Consider the following 13,537-nt stretch of genomic DNA (forward strand, 5'->3'; position numbering starts at 1 on the left):
TCAAGTCTAGCAATGGTCATTCTCTGCGATAAAGGTGCTACTTTAGACTTCGAAATTAATAGATGAACCACAACTGTTCCTGTCGCTGCCAGACTACGAACATAACAGCACGCACCGTATCCCTTTTCGGATGCATCGCAGAATATGTGCAACTGATATTGCTCGGCGGAATTGGATACTGCTAATCGTGGTATTTTCACATCTTCTAACAGCTTCAGTTGGGTAACAAATGATGACCATTCTTGACTTATTGGTTTGGCAGCTCCTTATCCCAACTCCAAGGTTTTCCTTCCGCATCTTTCAATGCCCATATCGTCTGCATAATGAGCTTCGCTCTCATCTTGACCGGGTCCAAGAATCCCAACGGATCATACAATCGAGCGATACATGATAAAACATGTGTTTTTGTTTTGACTTCTACTTCGCTTGGTACCCGTACCTGGACCTTTAAAGTATCTTTGCTTGGAGTCCAAACCAATCCTAGTGTTGAAATTGAGTCTTGTTCAGTGGCAAGTTCTAACTGACTGCCGGTTGCATGCTGCTCACTGGGAATACCGATTAACGCTCCATGATGATTTGATGCCCATTTCCGTAAGCAGAACTGACCTTCGTTCATTAACTTATTTAACTGATCCGCCATTTCTCGAGCCTCTTGAACGGAATCTGCACCTGACAACAAATCATCAACGTAAAAATCCCTTTTGCATGCTAACGCCTTTGGGTACTTGCTTCCGTGGTCTTCAAAAATACGCTGTAGCGTACGTACAGCTAGGAAAGGTGCACATGCTGTGCCATACGTCACGGTTTTAAGCTCGTACACTCTTAGCTGTTCTCCAGAATGATCTCTCCACAGGATTCTCTGCAATGCCTTATCGTTGTCATCTACTAGCACCTGCCGGTACATTTTCGCCACATCCGCCACCACAGCAATCTTCTTCATCCGGAACCTCAACTGTATGCATATGATGTTTTCTTGTATCTGAGGTCCGGTGATCAGGACATCGTTCAGTGATCGCCCTGAGCTCGTCTTGCAAGATGCATCGAAGACTACCCTGCATCTCGTCGTTGAACTTCCAGCCTTCCACACAGCGTGATGTGGAAGATAATATGCCACCTCCGAACTCTTCCCCTCGAACTCCGAGTATGTGCCTATACAGGACATATGGCCCAAGCTTATATATTCCTGCATGAACTCCTTATAAGCATCGTTAAGTTCCTTTTCTCTTCTCATTCTTCGCTCTATTGCCAAAAACCGTCTCAAGGCAATCTCCCGTGACTCACCAAGCAATGTTGAAAACTGTGGTAATTTAGGAAGAGTTACAATGTACCTGCCATCTCTACTACGCCGAGTTGTCTCCTCATAATGTTTCATACATGCGATGTCATCTTCTGACGGAATCCTTTCTTCTGGAAAATTTTCGAGCGATACGAGACGATCCATCGAGTTGTTAAAGCGTTCTTCCATCACGCTACAGCAGGCAAGATCATATTGGTTCGTGTCTTCGGGGTTCGTAATCATTTTTCCACTTACAATCCACCCAAGCTTGGTTTTCAATAACCTTGGAAGGTTCGGCGCTAAACTTAATTGTCCTTGCTCCAACAGCTCAGCAAATATCTCTGCACCAAGGAGTAGATCAATCTTCTCACGTTTATTAAAACCTGGATCAGCCAATACAAACCCTGATGGTATGTTCCATTGCTGTACATCTATTGACCTTGGAGGAAAGTCTGCGGTGACACTTGTTAGCACGAGGAACTCTAATGTGGCCGCATGTGAGGAGTTTACTGATTTGACCGTAGTTGTAACTGTACTGCTTGAGGTCAAGGCCACCGTTCCTACTCCAAACAGAGGTTTCTGTACTCGCGTCTTCCGCAACTTTAACTGTTGAGCTAAACGTTCGGTTATGAAGTTAGATTGAGCGCCCATATCCAATAACGCTCGCGCCGGCACAGGTTCACCATTCCAGTTCGACACCAACACTTGTGCCGTAGATAACCAAATCATTTTCCTTTCCTGCTTACTGCCGTCCTGTAATGTTGCACTAATGGGGACGACTTGCGTTTCACTGACAGCAGATGCATTCTTATCACACAGTAACGAATGGTGTCTTCTTTTACAATGTTCACACCTCGAATGCGATCGACAAAACCTAATACTGTGACCACTCCTCAGACAGTTAAAACACAGCCTATGTTCCTTAACCTGTTCTTGTCGCTGCGAACGGTCCATAGTTGAAAAGGAACTACACTTTGATAACACATGATCAGCCTTGCACACCGGGCACACAATTACTGATGGGTTCGTCGTTTGAACGGAACACGCTAACGATGTTGCATTGTCTTTCTTCGACCGAGGAATTTGATTTCGCACACCACTGACTGTTTTTGCTGGTTTAGTATCAATTGACGTTTTGTTTCGCATAGTACAACTATTAAGGATCTTGATTTGCTTCTCACAAAAAATCATTAATTCCTTATACGAATCAGCTTCTTGGTCAGCCGAGTGTTGCTCCCATGCTAGAAGCGTTTTAGGATCAAACTTATAAATCACGAGCGACGTTAACGGTGTGTCCCAATGCTTTACCGGTTCACTTGTTCGTTCCATGCCTCTCACTAATCTCTTTGTCTCGTTCACTAAACGCGATAATTCTTCGACCGACGATCCATTCATTGGTTCCAACTGATATAATGCCTTAAAATGTTCCCTTTTTATACGCTTGGAATCATCATAGCGTTCGTGTAATGATTTCCACGTAATATCGTAATTCTCAGCTATGAGTTGAGTGTGATCGTATAAAGTAGCTGCGTCTCCCTTCAAGGCTGTTAACAAATATTGCAGCTTGGTTACGTCTGAAAGTTCAACCACCTCATGAACCATGGATGTGAAACGGTCCTTAAAGGTTAGCCATTTTGTGACGTCACCATCGAACGAAGGCAAATTTATTTCCGGTAGCCGTACTTTAGGGCGATACGTAGATGTTTGCAATATTGTGCTACTAGCTGCTGGCATCATTATAGCTTCCGGGTGCAAGTTACTCTTAAGAAATCCCTTTACTTCGATAAAGGTTTTATTAAATTGTTTATATTCCTCCACTAAGGCATCTTCATCACAATCGTCTTCATGCAGTAATTGTCTTCGCGCACTAATGAACTCGCTTCTCACGTCCTCCAGCTGCTCCAATTGCACTTGTACTTGCACGCTGTGCCTTTCTGCATTGTAATCATCCACAAATTCTTTAAATTGATCGATACTACGCAAACAGTCACTGTAAATTCTCTTCAACCTGCGAAACTGTCGATCCGTTATGGGGGCAGGTTGAACCACTACCTTATCCCCAGTGGACGCTGTGGAACCAGTCGGCTGGTCCGTGGTAGGCATATTGGTGAATTAAATTATTCCGGTCCGACACTATCGTTCCCTTAATCACCAGAACTTATAATGAGCTTAAAGCCACTAGTTTGTCTCCGATAAACGATGGATTTAATTCGGGTATTGAAAGTACGCATAAACTTATTACCCACACTGTAACCATGTGACGCGCTTCTACGATACCGAAATGGCTGCACTGATATGGCAGTATCGTTTCTATACAGTCTCAACACGCACTACGCGTAAACGTTACACACACATTGCACCTGACGCGCACAGTCTGAGCCAATCAACCACGATGCCGTTGACCTCACAAATCGCCAAAAGTGTCTGCGAATCAATTCACTTCGCTTCACACTAATACGTCCAATCACTTATCAGTGATCATCGGGTTAGAGATCGCTCGCTCCCGTATTAATGTTTCACACGCAGCACAACCACTTTAAGAAATGAACCTTTTACACGTTCAAAGTTCCTTTGCTGCACACGAATGCGTATACCGACGCATCACTAGTACTCTTACAAGTGCGCAGAAAGTATGGTTAATAAGAATTCACTTATTATCCCACAGTGTAATCACTTCTAACTGTTGGCAATGATATATTTTCAACTGTAAGCCCTGTCCCTAATCCAGCGATCCGGCTCGAAGGACCAATGTTCGTAGCTCTAAAGGGTGCTTGTTAGGGACGCGTGTGGTTTCAATGATTGCTCTACTCGGACTGGTTTATTCTCTCTAAATTTTGTTCTTATTCTAGTTCTTCTTTGTTATTCGTTAATTCAAAGTTCATTATAGCATCTCCCATAACTTAGTATAAATGTAAACATCCAACAAAGATAAATACTTGTATAGTAGCTTATTTTGTAGGGAATTGTTTTGACAGCAGCATGAATTGTAACATCCCCAACATGCGGGAGTAAACCAAGTGCATAAGGAATTCGTCTTTATGCCCCTCGAATCTATATGGGGAATAAAACGCTCTCTTGAATTCAGAACTCCAGTCGTGTGAGTCATCTCTGTAAAATCACATCCGAATTCGTTCTACCGAACGTCCCAAACTGGTGACCCCGACGTGATTTGAAGCTAAATCCTTGATCCGCGTTGAATCGTTTTGCGAAGATGCAAGTGGAAGATGCGAGGTAAATCCCCAAGGAACTGCACCAAAAAGCCAACCCCATTTATTTTTAGTTGCTTCTTTCGGCGACCAGGAACCCATCGAGCTTCGTTCGGCAATGCGAAGGTTGGGTGGAGAAGGATCTTCTTTGTCGTCGAACAGGTCGATTCAACGAGAATCCCCACGATCATGCTGCTCGTACATAACTACATATTCCATTACACTCACAAGTGCGTGTACTAAAAAAAACCCCCTTCACTCGTGTAAATTAGCCTTAGCCGCACTTCAAGTGTAGACGACGCTGAACAACACGTGAGAATTGTATGATGAATTGATGAGAAATCGTGCGTTAGGGTAAAGAACCAGCACAAGAACACCGGATCTGTACGATACACTGCAGGATATCGATATCTACTCAGTCTAACACCAAGCAAACCTGTACGAAGACTAACACACACCATCGCTACACGAAGGATATGCTTGTATCCGGAAGGAGAAATGCGATAAGGAGAAAGAAGGCAACAGTGTAGCGTTCAATTTTTTCCAGGAAGGCATACCGGTACACTCCTGTTCTGTTGTAAGTGTAAATAGCAATACCGCACTGATATGGGTATGGATCCGAAGCCTCTCGAATATAGGCACTCCATACCCTACTCCGACTCAATACGTCCACGGCATACAGAATGGTAACATATCTCTCCAAAAATCTGAGCTTGGATATAAGGGAAACCCAACTCCTTGGGAAGATCGGTTGTATCGCTAAACTGAACGGAGGAGGGTAGCTAGCATCTGTTCCCAAGGTTAGGGGCGGCTGGATGTCCTTTTGTACTGGACATCCTACGGAACTTTAAACATCTAGGATGGGTAGACCCTCCAAAGAAAAAAGGAGTTGGGGAAGAGGCCTTGCAAGCCATTCCCAATACAAATGCAACGAATAGAAACCTTCAAATTTGGAATCACGTTAAAAAAGGATTGTCAATGAACAAGGAAGAAAAATAGGATAAATTGTTCAGGACTCGTCCAGCGGCATAAACGGTGGCATGCCCGTATCAATAATTAGTATCGTTCGAATTCGGACGAGGAAAGTCAGCTCAACTCAGCTGGAAGGAAGGAAGGAAGGAAGGAAGGAGAACAAATCTTGGACCGAGACAATCAGTAAGAATAAAGGTTCAATAAAATTAGGATTAGAGCCGCTTCTTCTAAAAGCCTTTGTTACTTTGTGACGGCGCGAAGGAGACAGAAGAAGACGAGCTACCGTCCGGCAGAGGGCGCTAGTGCGGATATCATCAATGGGGATTCGAATGGGAGGGTGATCCAGGATCGCATGGAAAGGATCTTTTTGATGGCGACTGGCTGGATAGTTAAAAAAAAGTCAGTGTAATTTGTTCGGTCGGGCGTTGCGTGTGCAACAGGCTTTCTCCAATGAAAAATTCTTACGCTGAAGAATATTTAGAATATTAGAAGAATACAGGGGCGTAACAAAGCTCAATCCGTTGAAAAAAAAACCCCGTTCCATAAGTTCGTGCACCAAATTCTAACAAATGGCCCACTAATATTCAGCCCAATCGGTCAATCTTGCGTTGAATTTCATGGACGCAGATAAAGATAAAATACAGGCAATAATTATTTTTCCACTGCCAACGTTGGCCACATTACTCAACACAGCTAGGCTGGGGCAAAGAAACCAAGGTTCCAGGCGCAAAATGCAAGAAGATCAGACAAATGCTGCAACGCTTGCGCATCCTTCATCGGAAGCTAAGCTAACACTTAATGTTGACGCATCATACCACGCGAGCCCTTAGCCTTTTTTTTCTCCAAAAACCTATTCTTACCTGTTTAAATCCTATCCAGCTTAAGGAAAGCCGACTACGTTTGATAGAGATAGATTAATAGAGAATTGTATGCCATATACGAATCAATAGGTTACTTCAAACACCACCTAGAAGGACGTAAATTTTGCGTAAACACTAATCAAAAGCCACTGATAACCACATTTCATCATCCCCTCAACATATTTGTGCAGAAACAAAACAAAAGAAAACGTGCACATTGACCTAAGTTATTTTGAACAGAAGCGATCGATTACGAACACACTATAAAGCTTCAGCACACTAACACTGAACCATTTCATTAACTAACGCACGCACCCACAAGCTCATTACTAGCATTTAATGAAATAAAATGGCCGCCACGAAAACGACGCCGTTTTGCGACACATTCACTGCGAATATTAGACAACTTTTTCATTTGCCTTTCAGGAAAAAAAATTATAGAAAAAACTGCACAACACAGGCAGGAATACGATCAACCACTCATTAAGACTACAAGCATTTCACCGCCCATTCTTTAGTATTTAAATAAACCCAAAATCACCAAAAACCACGTGCACATGGACCTAATAGGGCCACTTGCACTATCCGAAGGGCCACGAGGCAAGTCCACTTCCCAATATGACAACAAAACCATTTGCTACGAAATAGGTAACAATCAAGATTGTTACGGCGTGCCCACGAAAATTATAACTGATCAAGGCGGAACTTCTCAAAAATATATTTAATACACTATGGATAGAACACGTACGAACAACATCTTATCACCCGAAAGCTACTGGTCAAATAGAGAGAGTACACCGAAAACTGAAATGAGCAACAATGTGTCATAACAGTCCGTGATGGATTGAAGCATTACCCATTGCATTATCCGGATTACGATTTACCGTTATAAAGGATATAGTCCAATCGTGACAGAGTTAACAACAAGACTGGCAGTTTGCCCACGATATTGATTCTTTAATGCTAATCGCCGTTATAAATATTTGACTACATAACGCATGTGAAATATTTCAATCGTTCGTACATGAAATATTTCCCGCGTGCATCTTGAACGCAATAATTTTTTGTTTTGATTTTTTATTTTATATTGTGGATTGTAACAACGAACATTACAAATAAGACCAAATTTTAGAATACGGCCTTGTTCCTTAAAAAAAGTAAAATCTAGTTGATTATACCTTTGAATTTAATCAAATAGTTTTCTTTTCTAATGATATTCTTTCTATTCTAGAATCTCGGATTTTTTGAATTCTCCTCAGTCGGCTATATAAGCGGGACTACCTGTACAGTTTGAACAACAACAAAAATACAATACTTGTTCTACCTTCTAACCAGAATACGTTCTCAGCGGGCAGAAGATTCACCATAGTGGAGATGGCAAATGTTCGTCCATTCGTATTCAGGCTCCTCGGTCGATCGACCATCCCTTTTGATTGGCCCGTACACGTTCGGTCTTGGGAAAGGATGGTGTCGGTTGAAATAGTACCCGTTCGGTGCGTGCATAACGAACCTCATCTGGCTCAAATCCCGCAGCTCATCCTCGTCCGGTCCAATATGGTACGTGGCTGGATCAAAACCTTCGTTCGGTGGCGGACTTTCAACGGTTGGGACCAACCATGTAAGGACAGCACTCTTCTCATTAAACACATCCACAACCAGGCCTCGAATCTGTGCGTAGTACGTATTGTCCTTCATATCGATCAGCGACACAATATCTCCAACCTCGTACCAGAAGTTCTAAAAAATAAGAGGGTAAAGGAAAAAAACATTATACCATCTGCCAGGACATAAAAGCAAAAGCACTTACGTCGTGGAACAGTTTCGGAACCGATTTTGGTCGTGTTGTTTCATCTGTAAACTTCAACTTCAACCCCGTCTTTTTCAGTTTACTGCGAACGGGTTTTTTTTGGCTACTTCGAGCTGGTGGCGTTTCAGCACGCTTGCTACCTTTGCTTGGCTTTGGTATCAAGGAAGGTTTCGCAAAGACAGCGTCATCTTCCGGGTTGCTTGATACCGATACAGCTGAAATAAATGTTTCACTCTTGTACCCGAGACCGCTTGGTCCTGGAGCATCTGTCTCTGTTTCCTGTTTCGGTTCCAATGGTGGATTGCATTGCACGTCATAACAAACGTCGCATAAAAGCCTACGATCGAGCGTTATCCATTTTGAGGTGGCATTTGTACCACAGATGGAGCATTTTTTATTCTTCGGTGCCATACCGGTATTGTTGAATATATTTAAGCTGCTGTCTCACACAAACACATTTGCTCCAAAGTTCTTGCGTTGATTGTATATCTCGCAGAGAAGTCACTACTGGTTTTGCTCTACCGTAGTTTACAGCAAAGTTTTACAACGCTAGTCAGGATAACGTTTGACTTCATTTGTTCGATTTAATGGTATTACGCACTGCAAAACCATTCCCTCCTATGCCAGTCTGCTGATTTAAAGATTCTCCTGTTACGTACAATGTATTCTTTTTCGCTAATCGTTCTGTTCGGCTATCACCAACTGTTTTGCTAACCTAGCTATGGTTATGTTTACATATTCACCGCTAGATTTGTTTGAAGACTTCTTCTGATGGATTCTGTTTCTTGTTTTTCTTCTTTTTCAATGACATCTGCACACTGAGAATGACACTGTCAAAACATTTCATATTTGTAACTTTATAGTTTTATATTTGCGTACATAGTTTATGGAGTTTTTTTTTAAATTTTATAGGTAATTTTTCCATGATTAGGTGCATTTTATTACGACACTCAAACAAAATACTATTCTTTCCAACAGAAACATTACCATAGTATATTCCTCAATACCACAGTATAGACATGCTGGTTGTCATTTCTTTTTAAAATGGCCGTTTGCATAAACTGTTTTGAAAATTGTTAAAAATGAATTTGCATTATGTTACATGTACATTATTCTAAATGTTTAATAATCATATTTAGCGTAATTGTTATATATACTCAAAAAAGCTTGTCTGTGTAGATATTTTACGTTCAACAACTAACAATATAAAAAATTAAACTAAATAATGAAATAAGCAGCAGTACAGCATCAACATATGTCCTAGCATTCATTCCATCTCTTATCTAAGCCACAATATTTGTTTATATTTTCAATTTCACTGTTGTATTTATCGCGATAGAATGAGTCAAATTACACTATTTACGGAACCATGACGCTTCATTTTGGAAAATAGTAGTACAACAATCCGAGCCAAGGGAAGTAGCAAAAAACTCGCCCGTTATCTCTCGAAAACTCTCGAGTAGGGTTTCTTTAACGATGTGTACTTTGAAATCAGAACGAAATCAAGTACCTTTTAACATAGAAAACCGTAGTCGATTGGAGAAATAACTTGCCATGCATCATGTCTGAGTATAAAACCGGTGCTAATCGAACCATACATACCATTCACTAGTGCGATTCGGTGAATGTTAGAGAAAAGTTGAGTGTCTTTAGTGTATATGCGCGTGTTCACACCGCTGCGCCATGTTGGTTTGGAGGTTTTGGCTGTTTGGTGGTTTAGTGCCGTACGTTCTCGCGCTTAACGATCAACGTCCATCAATCGATTACACCGGTATAGTGGACGAGCTCCAATCACTCGATACCCGTCAGCTGCGCAACGAAACGCAATGCGATCGACAGCTGCTGGCATTGGTAGCCGGCGTACAGGCGAAAGAGTTTTGGACAGTGAAATGTAAGCTATTCCTGCTATCTTCCTCTTCTATAACTAAAGGAACCCGTCTGCAAACGAGCATGCCGAAGGAAAAGATTTTGTCACTTAAAAGAAAATACACAAAATTATCACCTAGTACAGAAGTGGTGGAAACTATATGAAAAAGTGTCATACGAGTTGATAAAGTGCTTGTACAATCTTATCATACCACTGGTTAATCCGGGACATCATTAACAATCGAATATGTAATCCATCGAAAGCCGTAAGTGGAGGAGAAAGTGAAGACTAGTGCGTCATCCTGAGGCACAAACTGATTAAGTGTCTGATGAGATGTGCACTATCTATTTAATCATCTTTCAACTAGTAGCATTCTTCTTTAGCTTTATCATCGAAGACAATAGAAGTATTGCTTTAGGATGGCAATAAACTCACAATATCTTTAGTGCTGCTACTAGTAAAGTTTATCGACAGGAGCACTTTACTGTATTCTCTCGATCCACTCGTTATGTTAGACGAGCTGTGTTATACCTTGAGAATCATCAAACCAGAAAAGGCTACTACTGTTATGTTTCTTCCATCAAATTCGGTCGTAAGCTCAGCGCGTCGAATTCTTGGACTCTTGAAGCGAATTACCCGCGACTTTAATGTCCCCTTGCGTGTTAGGGTGCTCTTCTGCTCGTTGGTCAGGTCGTGGTTTGAGTATTGTTCAGTTATCTGGTCCGACTGCGAGGATTCACATCAGGCGTGTCGAACAGGTAGAGAGGCCTTTCACCAGATATGTTTTGCGCATACGCTCTGGTGAACCTTCTTCTGTCCTGCCCGACTAAAAGTCCAGATGTCGTGCCTTGGGCCTAAAAAACTTTAGAAGCCCGCCGTTCTCTTGTGGAATCTTCCCTGATTGCAGGACTCCTGTTGGACTGCACTGATGCCCCCGATCTGTTGTCTGCTATTCCTTTATACACTCCTACTCGCTCCCTCCGTTCTCGCCCCCTTTTAAATATCGCCTTACGTACTCCTGTTGGCCGCAACAACGCTCTGTTACGTGCCATGTATGTGTTTAACTCGTCCTGCCATCTGTTTGATTTTCACCTTTTCTCTGTCATCCTATCGTGCTCGCCTTCGCCTTAGTAGCCTAAGTTCAACATAGTTTCTAAGCCTTGTTTCGTTAAGTCGTTTTTTTCACCGTCATTAGTGTTAGGGTACTAGCTATAAGTTCATGCTTGTGAAGCAATTGTTGCAGACAAGCATCTTAATAAATAATAATAAAAAAATAATGTTAAATATCTTCTAGTGCTCGATTCCTGGGGCAAATGGCCGGCTGGCATCTTCTCGGGCAATTTGTATGAACTAGGACACTACGATCAGTGTATCGATTTGCGACATGAGCATGGTATGCCTACCGTAGGTACGATACAAGGCCGCTACTGCTTGCTGACCGTGCCACTCGAGAATTTGCTACCACCGGGACGTTCTCCAACACAGCGCATAATGCCGGGTACGTCTGGAAAAATATGGGCCGCACATTTGGGTGTGTGCATTCCGGCATCCTGCACTGCCGAACACTTTCAACAGTTTCTCAACGAAAGCGTTCCCAAACTGCCACCTTTACGGCTTAGCTGTAACGCTATTCCACCTACACTCGGCTCTGTTCAGTGGGTAACGATGTAAGTACACAGATCACCGGGATCGCTATTCCGTCCTCACGATAACTGATTATCTTATCCACAAAAACAGATCCATTTTCGGCACTATTCTCCTGTTAGCGGTAGCGAGTACACTGTACGAAGCTGTCCAGCTATGTCGGGGACGGACACCGCATCGTAATCTGGTAATCTTTTCTCTCTACTGCAACGGAAGGAAACTGCTGGCGACGTATCAACGGAACGTACAGGCGTCATCCGTCAAGTCGAGCACAATCGACTGCATCAATGGTTTAAGAGTTATATCCATGGTGTGGGTTGTATTTAGCCACAACTACGTTCGTATAGCCATGCAGCCCATCATCAACTCGCATGTCATTCTATCGGTAAGTAGCAAATAGCAAGCAGAGCCGTACAGTGATGGTGATTGTAATCTAAACCCTATCTGTCCCTCGTCCAGTGGCTTGAATCGTACCACAGTGTACTCGTCGTATCGTCTACCGTGTCGGTCGATACGTTCTTTCTGCTGAGCGGTTTGCTTACCTGCTGGAGTATACTGAACGCACTGGACAAGTGTGGTAAACTCAACGTTCCCATCATGTATCTGCATCGCTACCTCCGTCTTACGCCGGCTCTGGCCGCTCTGGTACTTTTCACCGCGACACTCATGAAGTACATCGGTACCGGTCCGTTTTGGGATGGCGCCATGTCACTAACGGAGGACAGCTGTAAGGAGTACTGGTGGTCGGCACTGCTGTACGTGCAGAACTACGTAAATCCGCAGAACGTGTGTCTCGGCCACACCTGGTACCTGTCCGTCGACATGCAGCTGTATCTGCTTGCACCGTTCATCATCTATCCACTGTGGCGTTGGGGGCGCCGTGTATTGTTCGTGATCGTGGCACTGATCGTCGCCTCGATGGTTGCCGTGTTCGTACTGTTTTACGTGCACCATTTGCGGCTATCGTTTCTGGCAGTGGATGAGGAACGTTTGCGGCACGTTTACACATACTATCCAACGCATACGCGTGCCGGTGCCTGGTTGGTAGGAGTGATATACGGGTACGTGTTGCAGCGCACTAAGAAACACTACGTCCAGCTGTCACGCTGGTTTGTCGCGCTTGGCTGGACGCTAGCGGGTGCCGCCATGTTGGCGATACTGCTCGGCGATCATCCAATTCAGCAGCCGGACTATGACACCTTACCGCAGGCGGTGGATGCGATTTACGAGTCACTCAGCCGGGTCAGTTGGGCCACTGCCGTCGGTTGGATTGTGTTCGCGTGTGTTAACGGGTACGGAGGACCCATCAACGACTTTCTCGGTGCAACCGTCTGGCAACCGCTTGGCCGCTTGTCGTACGCGATCTATCTGCTGCATCTGCCGATCCAAACGATGCTGGCAGGATTTGCCCGCGTGCCGTACTACTTTACTGATCTGCTAGCCGTGTATCAGTTTTGGGGTGACATTGGCTTCACGTTGACAGTCGCACTACTTTGGACGCTTCTTTTCGAGTCGCCAATTATCGGACTGGAACGGATGCTGTTTGGACGTGGACGAGAAACATCAAAGCGTAAGTAGTCACGGTCGTTGATTTCTTTAGCAAATGTACTTTCATTTCATGATTACCTGTTACTTGACAGACACACCAGAGAAGCCCGATACAGCAACGAATGGCGAATCCAGAGTGATACCGAAATCTCTCTCACTATCAATTCAAACTGCACGCCTGTAAGCCTTTTTTTTCAGCCGATGCAAGAGCATAAAAAAGCTCCAGAAAAGAGTTTACCTTCATACCATACAGCCACATAATACATAACACGAACGCTCTCCCATTAACATCGTGTGTACCATCCGATAAGCCTTAAGTAATACCCAACTACTAGCAACTACTGTTTAGAAGACTGA

The 13,537-nt window shown here is 43.4% G+C and overlaps 2 protein-coding genes across 2 annotated transcripts; one reads left to right on the forward strand and one right to left on the reverse strand.

Annotated features, from left to right (window-relative positions):
- Positions 1-7,361: 7,361 nt before the first annotated feature.
- On the reverse strand, positions 7,362-9,063 carry LOC125766445 (GATA zinc finger domain-containing protein 1-like). Its single transcript, XM_049432421.1, has 2 exons — positions 8,122-9,063; positions 7,362-8,051 (listed from the first exon to the last, which is right to left on the reverse strand). The coding sequence occupies exons 1-2, from the start codon at positions 8,530-8,532 to the stop codon at positions 7,659-7,661; spliced, it is 804 nt and encodes a 267-aa protein (XP_049288378.1). The 5' UTR covers positions 8,533-9,063; the 3' UTR covers positions 7,362-7,658.
- A 599-nt stretch (positions 9,064-9,662) lies between these two features.
- Positions 9,663-13,373, forward strand: LOC125766343 (nose resistant to fluoxetine protein 6-like). The gene is made up of 5 exons (XM_049432207.1): positions 9,663-10,012; positions 11,283-11,655; positions 11,726-12,017; positions 12,092-13,202; positions 13,273-13,373. The coding sequence occupies exons 1-5, from the start codon at positions 9,805-9,807 to the stop codon at positions 13,362-13,364; spliced, it is 2,076 nt and encodes a 691-aa protein (XP_049288164.1). The 5' UTR covers positions 9,663-9,804; the 3' UTR covers positions 13,365-13,373.
- Positions 13,374-13,537: the final 164 nt, after the last annotated feature.

The sequence above is a fragment of the Anopheles funestus genome, chromosome X, assembly GCF_943734845.2.
Source record: "Anopheles funestus chromosome X, idAnoFuneDA-416_04, whole genome shotgun sequence".
NCBI classification, from domain to species: domain Eukaryota; kingdom Metazoa; phylum Arthropoda; class Insecta; order Diptera; family Culicidae; genus Anopheles; species Anopheles funestus.